The sequence below is a fragment of the Spinacia oleracea genome, chromosome 2 (genome assembly GCF_020520425.1).
Source record: "Spinacia oleracea cultivar Varoflay chromosome 2, BTI_SOV_V1, whole genome shotgun sequence".
NCBI classification, from domain to species: Eukaryota; Viridiplantae; Streptophyta; class Magnoliopsida; order Caryophyllales; family Amaranthaceae; genus Spinacia; species Spinacia oleracea.
In genome coordinates, this window is record NC_079488.1 from 100,915,822 (window position 1) to 100,941,133 (window position 25,312).

General features: G+C 39.4%; 1 protein-coding gene across 2 annotated transcripts; it reads left to right on the top strand.

The window, feature by feature from the left end:
- Positions 1-18,499: 18,499 nt before the first annotated feature.
- LOC110778807 (Golgi SNAP receptor complex member 1-2) lies at positions 18,500-24,758 on the top strand. 2 transcript variants are annotated; one of them, XM_021983360.2, is made up of 6 exons: positions 18,500-18,902; positions 21,020-21,253; positions 22,000-22,089; positions 22,175-22,246; positions 24,264-24,393; positions 24,527-24,758. In XM_021983360.2, exons 1-6 carry the CDS (start codon positions 18,855-18,857, stop codon positions 24,622-24,624), a joined length of 672 nt encoding a protein of 223 aa, XP_021839052.1. In that variant the 5' UTR covers positions 18,500-18,854; the 3' UTR covers positions 24,625-24,758. The 2 variants fall into 2 exon arrangements, with proteins under 2 accessions (XP_021839052.1, XP_021839051.1); XM_021983359.2 differs by having other exon boundaries at positions 18,504-18,902; positions 21,057-21,253.
- The last annotated feature ends 554 nt before the right edge of the window (positions 24,759-25,312 follow it).

A 25,312-nucleotide genomic window follows, 5' to 3' on the forward strand; every position in this document is an offset into this window, starting at 1 on the left:
GCCTATAATGGGATAGTGGATTTTCTCAATTTTTGAGGGATCATGTTGCAGCCGATTCAAGCACTCTAGACTAATTATGTCCGACGAACTTCCTGTATCAACCAAAATACGCCTAACCCTTAGGTTAGCTACTTTTAACTCAATTACCAAAGGATCGTCATGCGGGGTGGAGATTTTCCCACGGTCGGCCTCGCCGATTTCAACTTTTGGAAACAGGTCAACTGTGGCCTTGCCGGACAGCATCACTTGTCCCAGTCGCTTGGCATAATCCTTCTGGCCCCTCATGGTCGGCCCGCCGGCGGCCAATCCTCCTGAGATGACTGCCACGCACTCCGGGTCGGTACGATTCCCATCTTCCTCCGAGGGGGGGGATTTGTTTTTCTTGTAGAAGGGTTTGCCAGAACCTCCCGTGTTCCTGCTGATATAACTTTTTAAGAACCCCTTGGTGGCTAGGCCATCCAATGCCCTTTTCAAGCTCTTACATTCATTGGTGTCATGCCCAATGTCACTGTGAAAGTGACAGTACAGTTTGGGGTCCCTACTTTCTGGTGGTGACTTCATGGGAAATGGACGATCAATGTCATATTTGGACCCGACGTCCATCAGGATTGTGTACATGTCTGTGTTATACTCGAAACGCTCCCGATCATAAGTTCTGGGCCGTTTCTGACCTGCCGCTCCGGGGGCCCTGTCTGATTCTTTTGCAATAGCCCACGTCCCGTTAGGCCGGTTCTTTTTTTCAAATTTCTCCTTTTTTGCCGCTAGCTCGGCGTTATCACTTCCTCTGGGGTCTTTCGGGACGCTGCAAATCTCTGTTGCATGAATGAAGGCCTCCGCCTCATCCAGCACTTCTGCCATTGTTCGGACGCTTTTCTTTACCAGATCAAACTTGAAAGAGCCCTTTTTAAGCCCTCGAATGAAGTTATCGAATGCAACACCATCTGGCAAATCCGGAATTTGCCCTGCCTCTAGATTGAATCTCTTCACATAACTCCTCAGGGACTCGTCCTTCCCTTGCTGAATCCTACTCAGATGCATGCTCGTCTTCTTCTCTTCCTTGTGAGCCATGAACCGAGTAGAGAACAATAGCTCGAGCTCCGAAAAAGAGCGAATAGTTCCGGCTGGAAGTCTCTCGAACCACTTAGAGGCTACTCCTTTGAGTGTGCCCGGGAAATACTTACACCAAGTTGAGTCAGTTGTTCCTTGGACATACATGTGATGCCGGTAAACCAAGAGGTGCATGTCCGGATCTGTGGTACCATCGTAAGCATCAATGTTGGGCGGCTTGACTTTGGGTTCCCTCGGGGCTCTCATGATAGAGTCTGCAAAAGGGGTGGTGTGCCCTAATGCCATGTTGGACACCCCCTCCTGAATGTGATATACAGGGTCTTGACGCCTGGAGTAAGGTAGCCGCAGGGAGGACTCGCGTCCGCGAGTTTGACGGGTTGGACGGGTGGCCCCTGGACGTGCCTGGCTCAGATGCGTATAAGTTGGATGAGGGAGAGGTCTATCCGGCATGACGGGGGTTGACCCGGTGTCAGAAAGTTCCGACTCAGAGTCGGGCAACTGCTCTGCGCGTGGCTGCTCACGTCCTCGGGACGTTTCTCCGACCAGCCGCCGTGGCATTCGGCGTGGTAGGTAAGACATGGTCTGATTTGGCTGACTTGTTGGCGGCTGTCTCCTTAGGTCCTCGCCTGTCAGCCTGGTCCAGACATTTGGGGGGCGTAAAGAAAGTGTTGGCCTATTGCTTGCCGGCCTCTCATGATTTGCAGCCACAGCAGTGGTGTAAATCAGCATACTCTTCTGTACCTCAGCATTAACTGTCTTCCCTACATCAGCTTGGAACTCGGCCAAAATAGCCCGAAGAGCACCCACAGAGACAGGCATATCAGGGTTCTCCTCTATTACCGTATCCACCCGAGGATCCAGGTGTCCTCCAGGAGGGGTGCGATTGGCCTGGTCGTCCTCCTCGCTGAGCACCTCTACCTCGGCAGTGTGACGAGGGGTGTGCCCGGCCGCAAATGTACGTGCGGCATCTTCAGTGATTCTTGTGGCCGGCGTATGATGTTCAGTCGGCATTTCTCTTTCGAGGGGTGGCCGCTCTACGCGTGTAGGCCGCCCAGCATCGTTGTCCTGTCGTTGATCTTCCATGTTACTGTACCTCCCCACAGACGGCGCCAAATGTTGTGGGGTTTTTCCGGTGAGATACCTGGGAGGTTTCTTGGTAACTTTTACAGATTAAACAAGATTGTATTTTTATAGAGAGAGAAAGTAGAGAGAAGGCAGAGCAGTAATTGCTCTAGAATGTATTGATTGTGACCCTTTTTTCTAGGGAAGTGGGAATATTTATAGTACTAGGTTTTTGGGGGAATGACCTAATATTCCCCTTACATGATTGGCTGGGGAATGGGAGGAGGACACGTGTCCTTTCTCCTTACAATTCTTTGGCCTCTTTTGGCAATAGTGGGCTGTTTGGGCCTATTGTGCTTAGTCATTCACTTGGGATACATACTAATTAAGCCCCTTTGCAGGTATAGGTTTTATACATACATTTATACACACTTAAATACATACACTGTAGATACCTAGATTAATACCCATGCCTCGGAGTAGACTTCGTATGATTTCTGCTTTAGGGGGCGCAATACGTGCCATGTGTCACGTCCTCATTGGTACACGAAGGCACGGTAATTTTGCCCACAACAGAAGGCACATCACCACTACCGGCAGAATTAGCCTCACCCGCATCGTGGACGGCAGGCTCCTTCCCGGCCCGCCGATTACTTTTAGACGATTCCGCGTCTGACGGCATGGCCCTAAAACATATATATTGCCGATGTTAGTACCGTACTCCCCAAGACCAGAGCCGCCAGGCTGAGTAAATTCCCGGTAATCCCGCAAATGGTACCTAACCGAAATCGGATCTACGTCTAAAATCGGCTCCCCAGCTGGCACGTTATGCTCATTCGGCCTAAGTTCTCTCTCCATTCGTGTCCGCAGGCCATGTAACTGTTGTGAGCGAGTAAACTAAGCCGCAGTCATGGGTATAAAAGGGCCGGTAACAGGATTCCCACCCATGAACTACGCAAAAGGAGGCAGCGTGTTTGATTTTATCCCCCACCCAGTATTGATGAATCATATTTATATAGGGTATTCTAGGCTCATTTAGGTTGCATTTCTAGGCATTCGTCTCATTTTAGTTGCATTTAGAGTCATAATTGCATAAGTCGTCGTTATTGTACTCTATTACGCTCCGTTTGTGTTTTCTTTGATATTTCAGGTGATTTTACAATCATTTGGGTGCTTTCGGAGTGTTTGGAGGTGGAACGAATGATCACCGGATGGTTTGAGTCGGAGACGAAGTGTTTGATCGGAGAATTGAGTTTTTCGGGGATGATTAACTCGATGTATCGCTTGTGCATAGCTCGCAAGATCCCTCGTTGGCTCGCAAGATCCCTCGTTGGCTCGCAAGACATTTATCGTAGGCTCGCTACATCTATCGTCGTGCCTCATCGCTTCATAGTTGCTTGCTTCACTAGGCCAGCGAGGGATGGCTCGCTAGCTCCCTCGCTGCCTCGTTGCTCGTCGCCTTGGCCTGCTATGCATCTCACTAGGCCAGCGAGGGATGGCTCGCTAGCTCCCTCGCTGCCTCGTTGCTCGTCGCCTTGGCCTGCTATGCATCTCACTAGGCCAGCGAGGGATGGCTCGCTAGCTCCCTCGCTGCCTCGTTGCTCGTCGTCTTTTCTTGCTGCACTTCACTAGGCCAGCGAGGGATGGCTCGCTAGCTCCCTCGCTGCCTATAGCTTCGTCGCTTAGCTTGCTACACACACGCGCAGGGCAGCGAGGGATGGCTCGCTAGCTCCCTCGCTGCTCTACCTTCTTGCTAGTCGCTCATCATGATGCCAGCGAGGGATGGTGCGCGAGATCCCTCGCTGCCCATGCCTCGCCATCTATCTTCCCGTGTGCGCGGCTCGTGCTCGGGTTTGGCTGCCACATCATCGCTCCATCGACCAATCATCGACGACTTTTATTTTTTATTTTCACATTTATTTATTTATTTTATTTTAGAAAAGAGAAACTATAAATACTTAAGGGAATTAATTTATTTCCCTCATGCTTTATTTTTCCTTTAGGTTTCAATTCTCCTAGATTTCTAATTCACGTTCTTTTTTCTCTATTTTCTTTTTCATGAACTATAGTTTTTCTACAAACTCCATTAATGTAATTCTTTGAGGTATTATTGATTTTCCTTTTTATTTTATTTATTGCTTTTAATTATGTTTTCATTCTTAGATTTGATTTTCATTGTTCGTTTCATGATTGAGTAGTTTGCTTTCTAGGGTTTGGGAATCCATGTTTATATTATGAATCCTTATTATTATTGTTGATGGTTTGTTATTCGTTGATATTTCTAGTTGATTAGGTTTATATTGTTAATCTTTGCAATCTGATCAATTGTTTGATTAAATCATGCTAATAGAATTTAGAATCGAAAGATCGAATTTTAGAGGCTTACCTACAAGTAGCAATTCTGATTATGTTAGCGATCGTACTGCATATGTTGAATTGAGAGTGTTAAGACCCGACCGTAGGATTAACTTGTGCTCTAGATAATTTGAATATTTGAGTTGTTGATGATGTTTTGATTGATTTTGAACTATGAACATGGTGAACCGTTGCCCTAGATCTTTTAGTTTATTTTTCTATTTATTTTAGTTTAAACATTTAATCCTAAATTTCGTGACATTGTTAGTTTCGCCATACCTTGAAAGCTAGATTAAAATAGCCATCTCTCTGTGGATTCGACCCTGCTTACCCTACTGCATTGTTAGGAGGTTTCGCTAGGATTTTATTTTTGACGGGTGTACGACAGCCTATCAAATTTTGGCGCCGTTGCCGGGGAGACGGTTTTATTTTTCTTTTTAGCTTTTATCTTTGGTGAGGCTACATTGTATATATTTTTTCGGTTTGTGTATAAAATTACTTTTTTTTTAAAAAAAATGGCTTCTATTTGTTTTCCTCAATTTGAGAATGAAGTGTTTTGGAGATATTATTATAGGCTCGGAGATTTTCTTGGTCCAAATCATCTTTTTGAACAATGGGAACTATGTATGGTGATTTATGAGGGATTGAATGAAGATACAAGATTGGTGTTGGATTCCATGAGTAGTTATATATTTGTGGAGAAGACTCCAGAAGAGTGTTGGGATTTGATTGAGCAATTAGCTAGGGATACATATGAGTGGGAGACGACAATGTTTGTTGAACCTACTCTGCAAAATTTCTCTTTTCCTATTCCTCAAACTCACACCCCTCCCCCATATTATTGTTCTTATTGTCATTGTCATGACCATGATACTTCTCTTTGTCCCTATAACGAGTCATATGTTAGTATTGTCGACCCTTTCCTTCGATTTGATATGCAAAATTTCCAACTCGAACCATCTTATTGTGACATGAAAATCCTTTATAATGATGATGATGATGGTGGATTTGTTGAGAATGTTAGTTCATTAGAGGAAGGTTATCGTTTGACTTTTGGTACTGATGAGGAAAAGTTGGATATAACGGAGACTTTAGAGGATGAAGAATCACTAATGGTTGTAGAATCGATGGTTGAGAAACCGTTGGTTGCGAAACTTTTGGTTGACGATTTTAGTGACGAGTTTGTACACGAGGGTGGAATTATAGGTAAAAGCATTAATGTTGACCCTATATCTCCTCCCGCCTACGTCCCGTTCTCGAGGAGGCTTGATCTTTTTCCTACATCCCCCATGTTAAGTCTTTCGCACTTTATCAATAGGTCTCCATTCCATGATACATTTGACCTTGCTGACCTTGATGCTCATTCTAAAACGTTTACATTGCCTGAGGAGCAATTAGAGGGAAGTTGTATATATTCTCCTTTTTCTTTTTCTTTTTCTTTTTCTTTTTCTTTTTCTTCTTCTTCTTCTGATTCTTTTTCTTTTGATTTTGGTTTTTCTGCTTATTTATCTAATACCCTATTTGAGAGGATGAATATGGTTTTACTCAAGCCATATGTAGTGCTCAATGATATGTTTGCAAGGGCATTTGATAAACTACTCAAGGCGTTGGATTCTTCTGATTAACAATTTGAGTAGGGTCGTGCGGGACCTTAAAAATCAGCGCTTACCGGGAGGCAACCTGTTTTACTGTTTTAATTCCTTTTTTATGACTAACCACCTAATGTGTGCTTAAGTGATGAAATATCTCTCTAGGTACAAGCATTGTTAGGTTTCTTGGCTAGTTTCATTACTACATCGTGGCAGTGGCGTCAAAAACCTTTGGTGCTAAGCTCCTTGTTTGTGAGTTGTCTTTCTCCCCTATTCTCTTGTTGTTTTTTGCATCCTCTTTGTTCACATTGAGGACAATGTGTTGTTTAGATTGGGGGAGGATATTTGTCATCATCAGTTTGCGCATGTTAGTTGCACTTTAGTCTAGTTTTATTGTTTAATAGGTGTTGTGCGCTTTGTACCACTCACTAGGGGTGGGAGTTTACGTACAACGAAAAAATGTATTGCTTTCTTAATATTAATGTTTCATTCTAGTTGCATTTCATTTTTCATTCGTGCGCCTTTGTGTCCTGCATTCGACTTTCAAACCGTGTTCGGGCTTTATTTGACTCTCTTGAGCTTCTTTTGAACTTAGATATGATTTCGAAATTCAATCGGTTGTGCTATACATTGATAACTGCTTAGCATTGTGTGAAACAATTGAATGGTACGCGGTAAGATGTTGGTCTCGCGTCAAGAATAGCTAGCCAATTACCTTGTAGGTCACCTTACTATGTGTTTGTGTGATTGATGTGACTTGTTATCGTATGATTTTGGCTTGAGATTCATTAGTACTTTAGTTGCAACTCACGCATGCCGCGTATGACAGAGGCCATTCTCTTAGGAAACCTTCAGACGAATTTAGAAACATCAGTTCCTGCCTTTCATACCCATGTTGTAGCCTTGTCCTTTTATTCTTTTAACTCCACATAATTGAGCCCTATTAGCCCCGTTGGTTACTTGTCCCGAGTCTAGCTTGGGGGAGCTTCGGTGTTCGTAATGGTTTCATTGATGTTGACTGATTGGCATACTAAGCCAATAGTTCGTGGTTCGAGGCTATGGTTGGATATGTGGTTTGGAGATGGTGCATATTATTGTTGGCACCAAAGCTTGTAACAGTTATGTACTTTCGATTTCATTATTTAGTTTCATTTTTCATAAAAAAAAAGGAAAAAAAAGAAAAAAAATATAGAAAAAAAAAGAAAAAAAAAGAAGAGAAAAATCAAAGAAAAATAATAGAAAAACATGTTTTTCGTTTTTGTATGTAGTTTGTAAGCAGGAAAAGGGAATGAAGAAAGATCATTGACATTATATTATGTTTTTCCCTTGGTTATAACTTGGTTGATTGTTCGGGTTTCATGGTTTGATGGAGTTGGATTTTCGGCATTATCACGCCGACGCATATTGTTCACATTTGCTCCCCAGTTGGACCTTACTCTCACTTTTTCCCAAATTATATCCTACCCTTCCTTTCCACCTAGCCCCGTTACAAGCTTACTATAAAGACCTCTTGATCGGCATGTTTGTTTTGTGAATAAGCGAAAATTGTTTCTTGCTGTTGTCATCTTACCCCGCGTTGCATCATATATTCATATTCTACAAAGTATGCGGCGAAGACTAGCTTGATTGAGAACGGTTTGTGGCTAAGCTTGGTTGTTTCAATTGTGGATCATGATGCTTTGTGGTTCTATTTGTATCCGAGCTAAATTTCTGTCTTAATAACTTTGTTTGATTGTTTGCCCGAGAGTTGAGTAGGTTTGTTCAGGTTCAATGAAAGTCATGTGCGTCTCATTTCTCTGTTTTCGGTCTAGTGTTGCTTGGGGACAAGCAACAGTTTAGCTTGGGGGAATTTGATGAATCATATTTATATAGGGTATTCTAGGCTCATTTAGGTTGCATTTCTAGGCATTCGTCTCATTTTAGTTGCATTTAGAGTCATAATTGCATAAGTCGTCGTTATTGTACTCTATTACGCTCCGTTTGTGTTTTCTTTGATATTTCAGGTGATTTTACAATCATTTGGGTGCTTTCGGAGTGTTTGGAGGTGGAACGAATGATCACCGGATGGTTTGAGTCGGAGACGAAGTGTTTGATCGGAGAATTGAGTTTTCCGGGGATGATTAACTCGATGTATCGCTTGTGCATAGCTCGCAAGATCCCTCGTTGGCTCGCAAGATCCCTCGTTGGCTCGCAAGACATTTATCGTAGGCTCGCTACATCTATCGTCGTGCCTCATCGCTTCATAGTTGCTTGCTTCACTAGGCCAGCGAGGGATGGCTCGCTAGCTCCCTCGCTGCCTCGTTGCTCGTCGCCTTGGCCTGCTATGCATCTCACTAGGCCAGCGAGGGATGGCTCGCTAGCTCCCTCGCTGCCTCGTTGCTCGTCGCCTTGGCCTGCTATGCATCTCACTAGGCCAGCGAGGGATGGCTCGCTAGCTCCCTCGCTGCCTCGTTGCTCGTCGTCTTTTCTTGCTGCACTTCACTAGGCCAGCGAGGGATGGCTCGCTAGCTCCCTCGCTGCCTATAGCTTCGTCGCTTAGCTTGCTACACACACGCGCAGGGCAGCGAGGGATGGCTCGCTAGCTCCCTCGCTGCTCTACCTTCTTGCTAGTCGCTCATCATGATGCCAGCGAGGGATGGTGCGCGAGATCCCTCGCTGCCCATGCCTCGCCATCTATCTTCCCGTGTGCGCGGCTCGTGCTCGGGTTTGGCTGCCACATCATCGCTCCATCGACCAATCATCGACGACTTTTATTTTTTATTTTCACATTTATTTATTTATTTTATTTTAGAAAAGAGAAACTATAAATACTTAAGGGAATTAATTTATTTCCCTCATGCTTTATTTTTCCTTTAGGTTTCAATTCTCCTAGATTTCTAATTCACGTTCTTTTTTCTCTATTTTCTTTTTCATGAACTATAGTTTTTCTACAAACTCCATTAATGTAATTCTTTGAGGTATTATTGATTTTCCTTTTTATTTTATTTATTGCTTTTAATTATGTTTTCATTCTTAGATTTGATTTTCATTGTTCGTTTCATGATTGAGTAGTTTGCTTTCTAGGGTTTGGGAATCCATGTTTATATTATGAATCCTTATTATTATTGTTGATGGTTTGTTATTCGTTGATATTTCTAGTTGATTAGGTTTATATTGTTAATCTTTGCAATCTGATCAATTGTTTGATTAAATCATGCTAATAGAATTTAGAATCGAAAGATCGAATTTTAGAGGCTTACCTACAAGTAGCAATTCTGATTATGTTAGCGATCGTACTGCATATGTTGAATTGAGAGTGTTAAGACCCGACCGTAGGATTAACTTGTGCTCTAGATAATTTGAATATTTGAGTTGTTGATGATGTTTTGATTGATTTTGAACTATGAACATGGTGAACCGTTGCCCTAGATCTTTTAGTTTATTTTTCTATTTATTTTAGTTTAAACATTTAATCCTAAATTTCGTGACATTGTTAGTTTCGCCATACCTTGAAAGCTAGATTAAAATAGCCATCTCTCTGTGGATTCGACCCTGCTTACCCTACTGCATTGTTAGGAGGTTTCGCTAGGATTTTATTTTTGACGGGTGTACGACAGCCTATCAAGTATTCTTAACATTACTACCGGCAGTATTCCCGTCCATATTTAACTCTATGCCAGAATCGCTACTTGTGTCTGAGAGGTTTATAACATTATCAACCCCAACCCTACCAGTCATGTTTTGGCCACCCCCACTCAAAACGCATGCAAACAAAAACAGAAACACCCGACAAAAAGAGTAATTAAGGCCAGAAACCGTACCTAATTCTGGAAATTCACAACGAAATTTACTCTCAACAGCTGCAAAGTCCCTCAAATAACCCAACTGAAAGAACAACACGAGAAAGTCAGACAACCAAACCCTAATAAAACACCGGACAACCTAACAAACCAGACCAAGTTCGAAACTTACCAAGAGAGACAACCAAACCCCAACTGAAAAAGTACGGCAGGAAGAGACGGGCGCAAATCAGAAAAGAAGAGAGAGAAAGAGAGCAAATTGGTAGCGCAAGAAAAATCGCAAAGACAAATGAGAGAGAACGGAAATGAAGAGAAAGGAAGAAAGCGGTTACTTAAAGAAACGAAAAGAAGTTGAAACGACAGGAAGCAGATCTGGGCGGTTGAAAATATCACAACTCCCCACATTTGCCGGATGGCCGACACGTGTCCAAAACACTTTTCAAATCTCCCGCCACGCGTATAAGGAAAAATGAACCGTCGCCACGTGTCAGTCAAGGGGGCTAGTCGGCCTAAAAAATCAAGGGGGCTAGTCAGCCTAAAAAGTCAAGGGGGCCAGTCAGCCTAAAAAGTCAAGGGGGCTAGTCAGCCTAAAAGACCCAAGGGGGCTAGTCAGCCTAAAGAAGTCAAGGGGGCTAGTCAGCCTAAAAAGTCAAGGGGGCTAGTCAGCCTAAAAGACCCAAGGGGGCTGGTCATTCAAAGAAATCAAAGATGACAGTCAGCCAAGAGAATCAAGCACAGACATGGACAGCCGGCCTACAGAAAACTATCCACATCAAGTGATCAATCCTTGTCCTAATGGGGGCTAGTCGTGACATCAAAACAAGTATTGAGCTCAAAACCGCATTGCAACCAGCCATCTTCAGAACAATCACACCCGTGGGGTGTTGATCGTCCCCAAGGGGGCTAGTTGTATAGGGGGTTTACCCCCGCTTTTCGCTTTTTTCTTTATCAGAGCAACTACAGACTGTAAAAGCCAGCTGTAGTCACTTTGAGGGGGCTAGTTGTACGGGAAGCCCTACCGGCATACCGGTAGGACATCCCATAATAGCTGTAACATAGACATATACTCACAAGAAGCACCAAGGGTGCAGTTGGTATCCAGGGTTTACAATCCCAGCCGGCATTGCTCTGACATCATCTATCTATCAGAGCCGATAGAGAGGATCCGGAACCAACGGGTAATAACCCGGGTCCTCCGTACAAGTAACCCGCCTATATATACGGACCCCCATCAATGCCAAAGGTACGCAATTCCACCCCAATAATTCTAATAAGCATTTATTACAGAGCTATCAGCATAATCTGACTTAGGCATCGGATGGGTAATTCTCGGATCACCCCCGAGGCTAGTTAACGGTTTTACTGTGCAGGATCCAGTCAGCAACCTCAGTCGGAAGTCAGTCATCCCTTTCCTGTTCCAAGTCCGCTACCGGAACAATAATAATTAAAAAAAATTGGTGCGTGATTATTTCGGGTATAAAATTAAATAAATAAATAAAATTATCGGTTGTGTAGACACCTACTTTTGTCCTCATTCCCGAAAGGGGAAGGTTCGATGATGAAAGCATAAATCTCCACTTGACAACGCATCTCCTATAAAATAACGAATCTCAATTCCCCTTTTCATTTCACCCGAAACCTGCTATTTATGGAAACCTGCTATTTATAGAAACCTGCTATTTATGGAAACCTGCTAAAAATAGTAACTGCCGTAAAGGGTAGCTTCTAAAAGTGGCAAGTCATAAAAGATAGAAACCTGTCAGAATTAGGTGTTGCACTCCAACGTAAATCCTAAATGAGATAGAAAACTGCGCGAATCCTATTTCTAATATGATTCGGAAATAAGAGTTACGTATTAATTAAAATCCTAACGAGCCTAGAGTTCGTAACGGGCCCAGACGCATTCCGTCATGAAATTGATACGCACTAAAAGACTCGATTAAGTCTCAAACACTACGGATTTCAGGAATCCGAATCTGACTAAGAAAACAGCCCAGACCCTATTTTCAACGCCTGGCTCTGGGCGCCGAAATCTTCGGCGCCCAGGCCTGGGCGCTGAAAATACCTGGGTACGTGTTTTTTCCTAATTCTTTGTGGATTAGAACTCTGCAATTCTATCTTTCCACGAACTCTTCCCTATAAATACAACCCCAAATTCGACGTGAAAGGACAACACACAATTCATATTCTGAGTATTGACTCCAACCCTTAGCCTAAGCCTCACGCTGCGAAATTGTTCACGCGTTCTGTCGCAATCGATCCATAAATCGAACAGAACGTATCCTGTCCCATAATTTGAGATTCGTTAAATAAAAAGGAGAAATAGCAAAGTCAAATTGGTTAGTTTTCTGAGAACCGTGACGCACCTCTCAAGGGTGTGTCGTAATGTGTCCCTTTTCGATGATTTAATTGCTTTCCTCGCCCTTTTTATGAACTGTTAAACTAACTAAATCAGATTGTTCTATCACGCCTAACAAATATAATATTTTTGGGAAATTGGATTATCATGCGAGGTCCCTTAATGCTATCTAAATCAGATAATCGCGATCGATCTAGTATTATATGTTGCATATTGCTAAAATCAACTCAGATTAGTTTAATAGTTAACGCATGTCCCTTCAATTATTTATGCTGAGCTAGTAAGGATATCCTGCCTCTGGAGTTATCAACGAGCGAGGTACTCCTCTCGGTAGTTACAGTGCCCCGAACCCTCAATCTCTACCTTGCGGGTGTATGTTGAGAGATCCCCACACCAGGGATCACAAGGGAACCTACGGCCGTCGTGGTCAAACATAATTGCACTCCCTTTATGTCACGGTAACCGGATTTTGTCAGTTTTTCTCATTGTTGTTAAAAACTGAATGGCGACTCCTATATTACTAGTCAATTGGGTGTAAACTCACAGGAAATCCAATTACACTTGATTGAATAAAAAAGAAGCGTCACACCCACGAGGGACGAGGTCACGCATTAGCCTCGTGTTTTTTCGACCCCCTCACAGGTTGTACCTTGTAAAGTACAACCGGTAAACCGGTTATAATACACATAAACCCGGTTGTATGAAGTCGTACAATATTAGACAATCACATACGGAGTAGTAATTTATTGTGGAATTATTGAGTTATTCTTAATTGATTTCTTATTTCTTGTTTTAGGAGTAATTTTGTACGTATAAAAACATCACAATAAACTTGGGCAATATTGTTTCACCCACAATGTGTTCTATGCAAATGTCATCTTTATCTTTTCCGGTAAAGTCTGATACTCTGATTCCATTTCAGGATTGTCATTAGGGATGTCAGTGGGGCGGGTTTCGCGGGAGACTCGCCCCGCATCCGCCCCAAGTAGGCGGAGATGGAGGTAGGTTTGGCGGGTGATGGGGTCGGGATGGGCATAAAAATCGTACCCGCCATGGGTGATGGGGCGGGTGTGGATTTTGTATTGAACCCGCCCCATCCCCGCCCGCCCCGCCCCATCCCCACTCGCCCCGCTTCATACCTGCCATGGGTGATGGGGTGAGTTTGGATTTATTTGCATCTTTAGGTGATAATATTAATTTAGGTGAGACTTTTATGTTTTTTGTTTGGATTTTTTTGTTATGACGAGTATTTTTTCCGATTATATAGGTTACTTTAGTCATAAGGTGTTTTTTTCTATATTTAACTTTGATTACTCCGTATATATGGCAAATGTTTGCTAAATAAGAAAAATTAGGCGGGTATGAAGCGGGGATAAGACGGCGATGGATACCCAGTTGGGTGGCGAGGCGGGGATGGATTTTAGCTTACACCCGTTGGGGCGGGGATGGGGATGAATTTTGTACCCGCAATGGGTGATGGTGCGGGAATGGGGATGAAAATTTTAGGTGGGGATGAGGATGAAGGGACCTACATCCGCATCCGCCCCGCCCCGCCCCGCCCCATTGACTTCCCTAATTGTCATAAGCAATTTGTAATTTTCTTAATTTGTCCCATAAATCAAAGTAATGATCTTGTTCAAGACAATATCACTAGAAATCGACAACTCATTTTAAGATTAGCTACTTTCAACATTTTTTAGAAACATATGAAGTACCAATTCGTACTATTTTTTTTTTGGTGTTAGCACCCGGTTTATCCTTAGGGGTAATCCGAATTCGGGGCGAGTTATGGGTGGATAGGTTCCAGTGCCCTTCCAGTTGTTGTTGCGGGGGATCGAACACGAGTTCTCCCTACCAAGTTCAGCCTCAATCACCACTGAACCAACAGGCAATTGGTAGTACTTCGTACTATATAAGTACTACAACTATGAATTTATTATTTGTTATTTATCTCGCAAAATGTAAGTGAGATAATTTCTCGCAAATCTAACTCATTCAGTCGTTTCAGACTTCTTTATAATTATGTGAGTGCCCATAAAACTACTCCGCATGTACCATTATATTGGATGCCCAGTAAATCGAACGTGGATTGCACTATTTAACAACATTATATTTCACCAGCTCAATTGAAGACAAAGGAACTACTCGAATTAATATTATTATTGTACTTTGTGGAGATGTGGCTTATCAAAGTATCGTCAAAGATGCTAACAAATGCAAATAGATAATGGTTTTATAAGCTTCAATGCTTATCAAATTGATCACTACACTTTGTTTATCACCTACTATTCGATGCTCTTATCTGTTTTTCATTATTGAAGATAATTAGATAACCCATTTGCATCTTTTTAATTTTTAAGTGATAATTATCTTCTAGTTGCATAAGGTTCCAAAACACCATATATAGATAAGCACTTCGAAAGCTCCTTTTAACCAACCTTCAACCATTGTGTGAGCAACTGATTAACCAATGAAGTGTTGGTTTTAGTGGTTAATATACAAGTCCGTGTAATTAAGGTAGATCACACGTTTGAATCTTTTCTTTCATTTGTCTTTTTTTTTTTTTTTTTTTGTTATGGGAATCATAATTTGTTTTGTTTTTGTGAGTTGAGTCTCATTCATACAACAAAAACTTTTCTACCCAAAACATATTTATATTATATAATTTAATTATTTTTATAAAGATTATTATTTATATTAACTTTGTCCATCCTATGGACTAATTTGTTTTGTTAATTTAATTTCGATACCGATGATGTTGTCAAACAAGTACGTGCCGTACCTGCCCAAATTGTACTCTTTAGCATCATCTTAGAAAACGAACTCCGTATTTGCTACTACTACTTTTCTACTACTACTCCGTATTATTTCATTTATTTCTCTTTCTCCAAATTGGTAATGACGTACGTACTTGATTCCATTCATAGTTAGAAAATAAGGAGTACTCCCTTCGTATTTTATTAAGAGATACATTTGGTTGGGCACGGGTCTAAGAAGAATAAAAGAGGTGGGATTGAGGTAGATATTTTAATAAATAAATACATTGGGGACCATGTCCTTTTGAACAAGTGGAGGTGAGGGTGGGGTGGGTGTAGTTGTAAAATTATTTTTTAATTGGATAGTGGGTCATAAAGTGTAGTAGATATATTATTTAATTAGGTGGTGGGGTTGATAAGTTACCAAAAATGGCAAGTGTATCTCTTAAAAAAATATGGCCGGAAAATACAAGTGTATCTCTTAAAAATATACGGAGGGAGTATGACATAACTCTACGCAAACATTCTTTAGACGACCCGCTGTAAAATTTCACTCTATCACATAATTAATCTAACAATTATTATTATTATTATAAAAAAGGTGATGAAATGTCAAACATTATACTTCGTACATAACTGCTCCATATAATTATATTTGGAGGGTATTGAAGAATAATAAATTCATCGGCATATATCTTTATCAATATTTTGATAGTATTTTTTGGAGGGGTGGAGTTTAAGGGAGATTGAGAAGAATAAAAATCAACCAAGTTGACATTGGAGAAATGAGAATTGAATTTTTTTTTTTAAAATAATAATTAATTATACTTTATTTTTTATATTAGCTTTCATTTTATTACTAAGTCAATATTAATTAGCTATTTAGCTTCATTGGCTAATGTAATGACCTTTGTTTCCCTTGACTTTAACAAATGACCATACGTAAAGTGGTCATGAAATTACATACTCCGTACTTTCGTAGTATTTGTTGCTATTATAAAATTTTATATTTTGTGACCATGCACTACAAAAATTTGTATGACAACCTAATAACGACGGGTAAAAATCTCGTTGTAAAAGGGCTTTTGCGACGGGGATAACAACCCAACAAAGACGGGAACAACCGTCGCAAATGTCTTTTACGACGGGATTTTTCATTAACGACGTCCCCTTTTTATGACGGGTTCGCGACGGAAAATCCCGTCGTTAATCAACAATTATTGACCTTTAGCGACGGGATTTCCCGTCGTTAATAGTACAATTTCTTGTAGTGATGTTAGTGAAACTGAAAGTAAATTGTTTATTAAAAATCCATTGAAATGCTTAACTACATGAGATATAATGCGAATTTTGGTATGAGAATGGACATAAAATTCAAAATTACCAACATACGGAATACTTGCTAAAAATGCTATTTATATACTGTAGTTTTGAATATTTAAAACCAATATTATTGAACAAATTTGTAATCTCAGTTACATATTCGATCAGAATATAAGCTATGTACTCTTCACCTGTTCTGATTTTTCTAATTTCTAATTTGGTCTTATTTGAAATTTTTTGACCTGTTTTAGTCTAAATGTTATCTACAAGTGCTTTTGCTTTTTTGGTTTTATCTGGTCATGATCTGGTTTAGTTTGAATTTTTCTCATCGTGTCTAATTTAAGAAAAATTAGTAATCCCGTCAACCATAGAAAATAACCCTACCGAGAAACTTCACTTTATTCACATTTGGGTGTAAAATATGTACATTGGTTGGTAAAGAGGGTTTTTGAAGAGAAATAGAGAAAGTGAGCAAGTGGGGAAAATTACAATAATAATTAAGATAAAGAGCAAACAAATAGGGACATATAAAAATTAAATATAGGGCAATACTTCAAAGACGAATGGAGTAATAACTAGAGGTGTGCAAAAATATCCAATCCGAAAATCCGATGATCCGATCCGATTTGGATCTGATATCCGAACAAAAAGTCGGATTTTTGGATCGGATTCGGATCAACTTTTTTTCCATTTCGGATATCCGAAATATCCAAAATATTTCATAAAAATTTTAAAAAATTAATAGAAAAATCCGGTTATCCGAACCAAATTTTCGGATATCCGATCAGATTTCAAGGTTTCAGATATTTCGGATCGCATATCCGAAAAAATTTATGTAAAACGTGAATACTTTTTTTGTAATTCGGATCATTTCGTATTTTCGGATAGGATATTCGAAACTTTAATTTTGAATCGGATTCAGATCACATTTTCCCGATCCGAAAGTTTTGGATATCCGAAATATCGGATCGGAACGGATTCGATATCCGAAATTGAACACCCCTAGTAATAATTAATACTTTCTCCGTCCCTAAAAGATTGTCCCATTTGAGTTTTCGCGATTTCCAATGCACAACTTAAAACGTGAACATATCTAATTCTACACGCTTACAAATTATAAAAAGTTGATATTCCAAAAATATATACTTCCTCCATTTAGAAATAGTTGTACTACTTTAACTTTCGCTTTTGCCAACACACCACTTTGACCGTTAAGGTAAGGAGTACTATTTTTTTGATAATTTGAAAATCCAGCCACTTTATTACTCCGTACTCCGTATATGATAAGATTTATTTTGTATATATGTGTAAAAGAGAGTAAAAATTAATACTCCCCATGTTCTTGAATATTAGTCTTTTTTGGGCTCTTGTCACTCACAATTGAAAAGAACACATATTTTAAAATATATTCGTGTGAGATCTTGTTTTGTTCGTCTCAATGTGTAGTTTAACAATATCAAATTTTTATGTTTCTTTAGGGGAGATATTTACATTTAAATGTTGAGTTGAAACAGATGAAAATATCAAAAAGGGACTAATATTTAAGAATGAAGGTAGTATATGAATGTATACAAACTTTTCTATAAGGCGTTTTTACACAAAAGACCACCTTGGTATCATATAAGTTAAGCAATGGAACCAATTAGTTAAGCATTTGGACTAATTAGTTAAGCACTGAAACCAATTAGTTAAGCAAAGAAATTAATCAGTTAAGCAATTGAATCAATTAATTAAGTAATGTAACCAATTAGTTAAGAAATTGAACCAATTAGTTAAGCTACAAAAGTGGTCTTTCCGGTAAGGCGGTCTTACACAAAAGTTGCCGATGAATGTATTACGGATTACATTATACTAAAAAAAAGACACATGTATTTCATTTACTGGTGCAAAATTTTCCCGCCAAAAATCCTTACATAAAAAACATATATAATTTATTCATTTACGGGTACAAACTGTTTATGTATGGAAATAAAAAATAGGATATAGAATATGACGTTATTAGACGATTTTGGTAATATTTAGTCAAATCGCCGTATCAATAATCGAAAATATATTAACTCAATATTTTTGTTAAACTCACATATTAAGCATATTGAATATTTAGTAGGACGAAATCTGGTTATTGGATGATTAAATGTGTACGTTCGGCTATAGGCTATAGGCTATAGGCTAACCCTATAGGCTAACCCTCGAGTGTCGAGACGGCTAGACCAACAAGCCTCTTTGTAAACAAAACTCAACCAGTAAGCTTTAGATCCTGTGTTTTCTCTCTCCTCCATTTTTTTCCAGTTGATGATACATCACTAGATCACATAGTACTGAAACTGGAAAATAAGAATTTCCATGAAATAACCCCATTAAATTACAAAAATTAAGAAACACCCAACAACACCAACTCACTCAATGCAATCAAAGTAGTCAAGAAAATTGCAGAATTCGCAAATTTAGTTGGGTGGGCTGTATCCGGGTCGGGCGGGTAGGATGTCTGATCTGAGTTTGGAGTTACAGGAATCCGGGTGGGAAGAGCTCCGGAAAGAAGCCCGGAAGATTGAAGGTGATCTTGATGTTAAGCTATCTTCTTATGCTAAGCTTGGTGCCCGTTTCACACAAGGTACTTTTTAATTTTTTGTTAATCTTCGTTTTGTGTATATTATTCATCTTGATTTGATTAATTGAAAATTGGGTGTTAATGGGTCTACATTGTGTTGAATTTGTGGATCTTTAATTTGATTTTAGATGTTGATTAATTAGGTTAATGTTGTTGAATTGTTAACATGATTTCTATAGAATGGCATTGTTATTGTTTTATTATATGGGTAATTGGGTGTAGATCATGGATTTAACCTTTAGCTTAGTTGGATTTGTGGGCACTGAGGTTTTATTAGAAGAACAAAGGTAGTGATCTGTGGTAACTTGATCGATTTCGAGTGTAGTAGGATAAGATTTATGTGGATGGATTGGTATGGATTCTAATTTGTTTGCCTACTATGTGAAATCTTGGCATCTGTGCCTGTTGAGGCGGTTGAAGGTCTGAATGGGAGTTGAGTTTTTGGGGAATAAGGTGCATAGAATGTGGGTGAAGTGCTCTTATTGATGAATGCTGATTTGATTCAAATGTGAATCAAAAGTGTATAACTACGAATGATTTATGTTGGTTGGATTGTGGAGTAAGATCTAAATGTTTGATTGAACTACTCCTACAATAATACTGGAAAATGTCAGTTTGAGGAAGGCGCCAAATGGTTTGGATGTGGCTTTGTTATGTTGTAATGAAGATTTTTTTTCACAAAGCCGGAGAATCATTAGTAAACTTTGATTTGCATGCTATGGGTTATTTGCTATGCTGGAATGACGATACATTGTGTGTCTTTTTGCATAAAGATTTTAAACATCTGTCTCTCCGGTCCTTTATCTTTCAAAGGAGGGAATCAGCTTACACTTAATTTTCATAGGAACTATCTAAACACTGCAATTATAGCCTCATGAGGTTCACCCACTCATTCCAAGTGCCCAATGTACATTTGCCGAATGAATCTAGTTGCAATAGGGTCCATTGAGCTCATGATAATAACATTTTTGTTGTTACATGTCATCTAGTGAAAGGTTCTTAAACTCTTATGAATAAATAAGCACCAACTAGAGCCTTGTATACATTCACAATTTCACATTTCTCTTAGGTAGTCAGGTGCATAACTAATACGGATATAAACATCTAGCTAGGTTGTGACTGCCTCAATGAATCAAATTTATTTCACATGTTAAATTTGTTTTGACCTTTGCAGTTATATAAAACTGTACTTGAGATTGGGGTTTACATTTACAACTACATAACAGTTAACAGAGTTGTGATATCATGTGATAGTACTTGCAATGACGCCTCTTATAATTGCTGAAGGAGTCTGGCTATGATGGATATTGATACTTAGAGCATGAATAAGGGAGACTCTTATTTTGATGACCTCTTAATCTCTCTCCCTTACCCCGCTTACCCCCTTACCGACCCCCTTACCCCGCTTCTTGCGGGAGCCTCCTTGAGGCAATGGGGTAATGTTAATGTTAATGATAATGATGAAGTCTTATTTCAAAATTTTCTCTTACAAACTCTAATTAAGAGTCTCCCATTTCTCACCTAAGAGCTAGCTCTTAATTTTTCTTTCTCCTTAAGAGCTACTTAAGAGCCCCCCACTGTTGTTGCTCTTACTTCTGGAAAGTAGATGAAACCTTTTGATCATCAAGGATTGCTTAGATACATCTTTTGTCTGTCTACTCTCTTCAAGTTTTTCGCACCCTTCTCTAATTCAACCTTCTTTGAATGTACAATTAACCCGAATTCCTGTCCTTGCATCGCAAAACTGCCTTCTTAACTCCGTTGCTGCTTCTTTGGCCTTTGTTCTTTTTAACATAAACCCCGTGTTTCCAAATAATCTCTCCTGGAGGACAGATCTGAATTTTTTAATCGACTATCAGAAGTAAAGGATTATTGCCTAATAGGCTAATAGCATGAACATAGCATAAAATTAACAAATGTGGCTAGCAAATCCGTCTGTGGCCAGAAGCAGTCATCCTTCCAAAAATTTTGCAGGCAACTGTACCTTAAGCTCACTTGCCATGTCTTGGGCTTGGAATCAGGAAAATAAATAGACTTTCCACTACAACAACTCTAATGTGCACACGTGCATGCTATTTGCTCGCATTCCAAAATCTCTTCTAATGTAGCATTCATGGCAGCTCCCCCTGTTTTCTGAGCATAGTGTCATGGAATTAGGTTATGCGGATACTGGATCACCAACAGTGAGTTCCAGCAGGTCATGGAAGTCTATGGAAATGGAAATTCAGTCTTCACTTGAGAAGTTAGTAGACATAAATGATTCAATGGGCAGATGTGCTGCATCTGCGGCTCCCACTACATCAGTTACTCAAAAACTTGCAAGACACAGAGACATACTTCATGAGTTTACCCAGGTACTTTTGTTCTCTGCTACATGCATGCATAGATTTTTTTTATTTTTAAATTTTCTGGCTAGTTGTCTATTATGAAGGCTAAAAGTTATTGACATGGATTTCTTTTGCGAACGTTGAATTGGTAGGGCCTCCTAGAACATGTGGATATAAAACATGGTTTGGCTTATGAAGTATCTCATCCTGAAATAACATCCATGTTTCCATCAAAGAAACTACAATATACGAATTATGTTCCTCAGTGTTGGCCTTCACCTGATTTTTAATTCTTAGTACACCTATATAGCCTGATTTGAAGAGAAGGGAAGGGGAGCGAGAGTAGTGTATTCATTTTCCTTTATCTGGAAATTGGAAGCAACCGATTTCCTTTCCCTTTCAATAAACCAAAATTTCCAAAGTTGGAAAGATTAGGAGGGTAAACGCCAGCCACGTCTCCCTGCCCTCCCCCTTCTCTCCCCTTCCCCTCCACCATTGCTGTCCAAACACGTCATAAATATACTTGCCTTTTTCTGTGTTATTCTTTGAAATTGTGTTCACTGGTCAGCCACAGAGCACCGTGGAATATTTTTTACTTTGATTCTGAAATCTTGTTTGTTATCTTCCTGTCTGTAACTCCTGTTATCATCTAGTGGTTCCTTTTCTTTATTTAAACAGAGCCGGTTTCTAGTTTCTATGTGGCGAGGCTTATACTATGGTCTTTTGTCTTTATGACTATCATAGGCTCCATTCACACTTTTTTCTGCTTTTAGGAATTCAGGCGTATCAAAGGAAATATAAGTTCGATGAGGGAACATGCGGAGCTCCTTAGTTCAGTGAGAGATGATATTAGTGAGTACAAGGTGAGCAGTATTGATGATTCATGATTGTTAGTTCATAACTTGATTTTGCATCATTGATCATATTTCTATATCTACGTTCATGCAGGCATCGGGGACTATGTCACCAAAGGGGCATCTGCTAAGAGAAAGAGGTGCAATTCACGGAAGCATATCTCATGTAAGCTTCTCAACTTTTAAGACAGTAGCAAGCTGTTCTTAAAACCCTTTTGAAGACAGTAGCAAGCTGTTCTTAAAACCCTTTTGCAATAATTCTTTACCATAGTTTCTTCAATATTTTGAAATAACTTCCCAAATACCAAATCTATAAATGCTAACTCATCAAATCGAAAATTATTTAAGTAAAAATTGACTGTAAATAAAAATAAGAAAATTGGAAACAAAATAGAATTTGGTCGACTATGCAGACACCAGAAGAAGTTGTTTTATTTAAAAATCATGGAAGATACCAAAACATGAATATCATGCACATTTGCTCATTTATTACAAGATAATACCTTGTATATTCCTGTACAAGGACATGAAATGCTGCATGTTAATGTCTATTCCTTGATGAATTGTTTAGTTGTCAATTGGTCATGCTGGATTTTGACAAGAGTATATTTGTAAATTGGAGTCATGCCTAATATTTCATGGGTAGTTGAGGACATTGGAAGCTCCATATCCGTTTGTGTTCATTTTGTAACATATTGAGGTTCCAACTTGTGACATTGTTGCTTAGATTTGGATAGGGTCGGCATTCTGGATCAAGTAATAAAGTATAGGTGTGACTCTGTGTGAGGACTGGATAAGGAGTGAATGAATTTCTATAATCATGCTATCTACTAGAATGGCAGGACCTCATTATTTGCATTCAAGAAAACTGACATATCCCAACGTGTTGGATTGAGGGCTTTTGTTATTTATGAAGGCTGTAGCCCTACCAGGCAAGGAAAATGGGGTGCTAAGCGAGAATTATGAAAGAAAGAGAAGCATGGTTGTAGAGTGCATTTCCAAATCCTGCAACTTAGATAAATGTCATTTCTTATCATTTTCCTTACCCTTTTGAATTTCTCATGACAACTAGAAGAGACGAATTAATTTGAATTATGGACCTAAACATTTTTCCAACCAGTCCAAGGAACTCCCAGATATGAAACTTTTGCATGGACTGACTGAAAACCTCTGATCTTATTGTGATAAAAGATACCCTGCTTTAGATTTGGGGACACTATGTGCCATACTATCATTCACTTTTCAAGGATTAATTGTAGAGGAGCAGCTATGCAACTGTTAATAATGGATAGGAGTGCGCAATATTATTGTCATTTCAGTCATAAGGGGAGGAAGGCATAGTAAAACACTGGCTTGGAAGTTGAGAATTTTGTGAATCGTAATTAAAAACTCTTATGTTTCCTCGCTTATGGTTCAGATTGTCCAGGTTGTATGCTTAAGTCCTTGTAATAGAAAGTTGAAGACAAGCCACTAATCGGCAACTCTTGGCGACAAAACCCGAATCATTAGGAACAATAGTGTCCACATAGTAACAGTTTGCATCAAAAAACAAAATCAGTGTCCGCAGAGTAACGTTAGCCACACTATGGATTTAACATTTAACTCTGTCATACAGAGTACTCAAATAGTGGAGTGATAAGTGTAGTGATTTTATCAATATTTTAAATTTCAACGGTTCTTGACAGTTGTGTTTTTTCTTCTTTTTTCTGCATCTTCTCCTTTATTGCCTTGAGTTAGTCGTCTGCTCTTTCATCTCTCATTCTTGCACTTCATGACAAAGTTAATAGTCCCCATCATCTATCAACTTTATTAAACTCTGATTGCTCTGATCTCAAATCACAATTACTGTTTTATGCATTTCATAATCTTGACAAATTTCATAGTCCCCATCATCTGTCAATTTTATCAAACTCTGATTGCTATATGTAATCTGCTATATCCATCAACAGCATTGACTATTTTTCTGAAACGAGGCTGTGAGCGGCCTACTGGAAGCTAAACAAATTTCCTTTCACTTTCACACAGGGACGGCCCAGACAAGGGCGGGTCTCACTATAGTTTAGGATTTTGTCTCTGTAAAATTGAGTGCTTGCCGCCATTAAAGTTACTGCGTATCTCTTGTGTATTTTTTGTCCGGATCTGCCACATCCTGTAGATCTTCTAATGTTTTTGCGACTTTGCAGATAGATGAGGTAATAAATCAAGCTCAGGCTACAAGATCGGTCTTGGGTTCTCAGAGGGCGTTGTTTGGTGATGTTGGAGGAAAAGTGAAGGTTTTAAGCGAGAAATTTCCTGTCATTCGTGGTCTACTTGGTACAAATACATTATTCTTCATACTTTTTTGTTTGGTTAGAGCAAAACTTATTTTACTGCAAACATATCAGAAAGAAAAGAACATTGATTGAATGGTTGATTCAGGGTTTTATTTTTTGATGTTATTGTGCAGGTTCAATCAAAAGAAAGCGGTCAAGAGATACACTGATTCTGTCTGCAGTCATCGCGGCCTGTACTTTGTTCCTAATTATATACTGGCTCTCCAAATGACAGAAACATATCTGGATAAACATTTACTTATGTCATCTAGAGATGATATTTTTTTTTGGTTTCTGTAACTTGCTGGTAATATGTAGGTCAACGAACCCTTACAGTTGCAATATATGAGTGGCATTTCCGGAGTAGTTTGATCCTGTGGCGCTCATGATCTCCCTCGTTTGGTTATGCTCCAAGTCTACTATACACCCGAGTATATATAGAAATAGGTACACACGAGGGGCTATCCGGGTGTATAGGGAAATAGATACACCATACAGTCATACACCCACATAATATTGGGTAGTAAATATAATGAGTGGTTTTAGCAAGCTGCTTATTCTAACAGAAATCAAATCTAGTTACTTTTGAAAATTGTTTTGCAAACTAGCATAATTCTTGGATAAGCTAGACAAACATCAAGTTTTACAATCATCACTCAAATGGCTTATTTTTTAGCCAGTAATAAATTAAAGTAATGGTACTGAACTTTTTACCCATAATATAATTTTGTATAATCGGCCGCAGCTAAACTCCTAGCTCAATTCTTGTACGGAGTATGTTATTACAAACGGAGTACCAATATGAAAAGAGCTTCTCAACAAATGAGTCAATGTTGCTGTAATGCCTGTATTGTCTTGTCCATCGTAATAAAATTGATAATTACAGCAAATTAAATGTCGAACAAAATGTCCCTGCATGA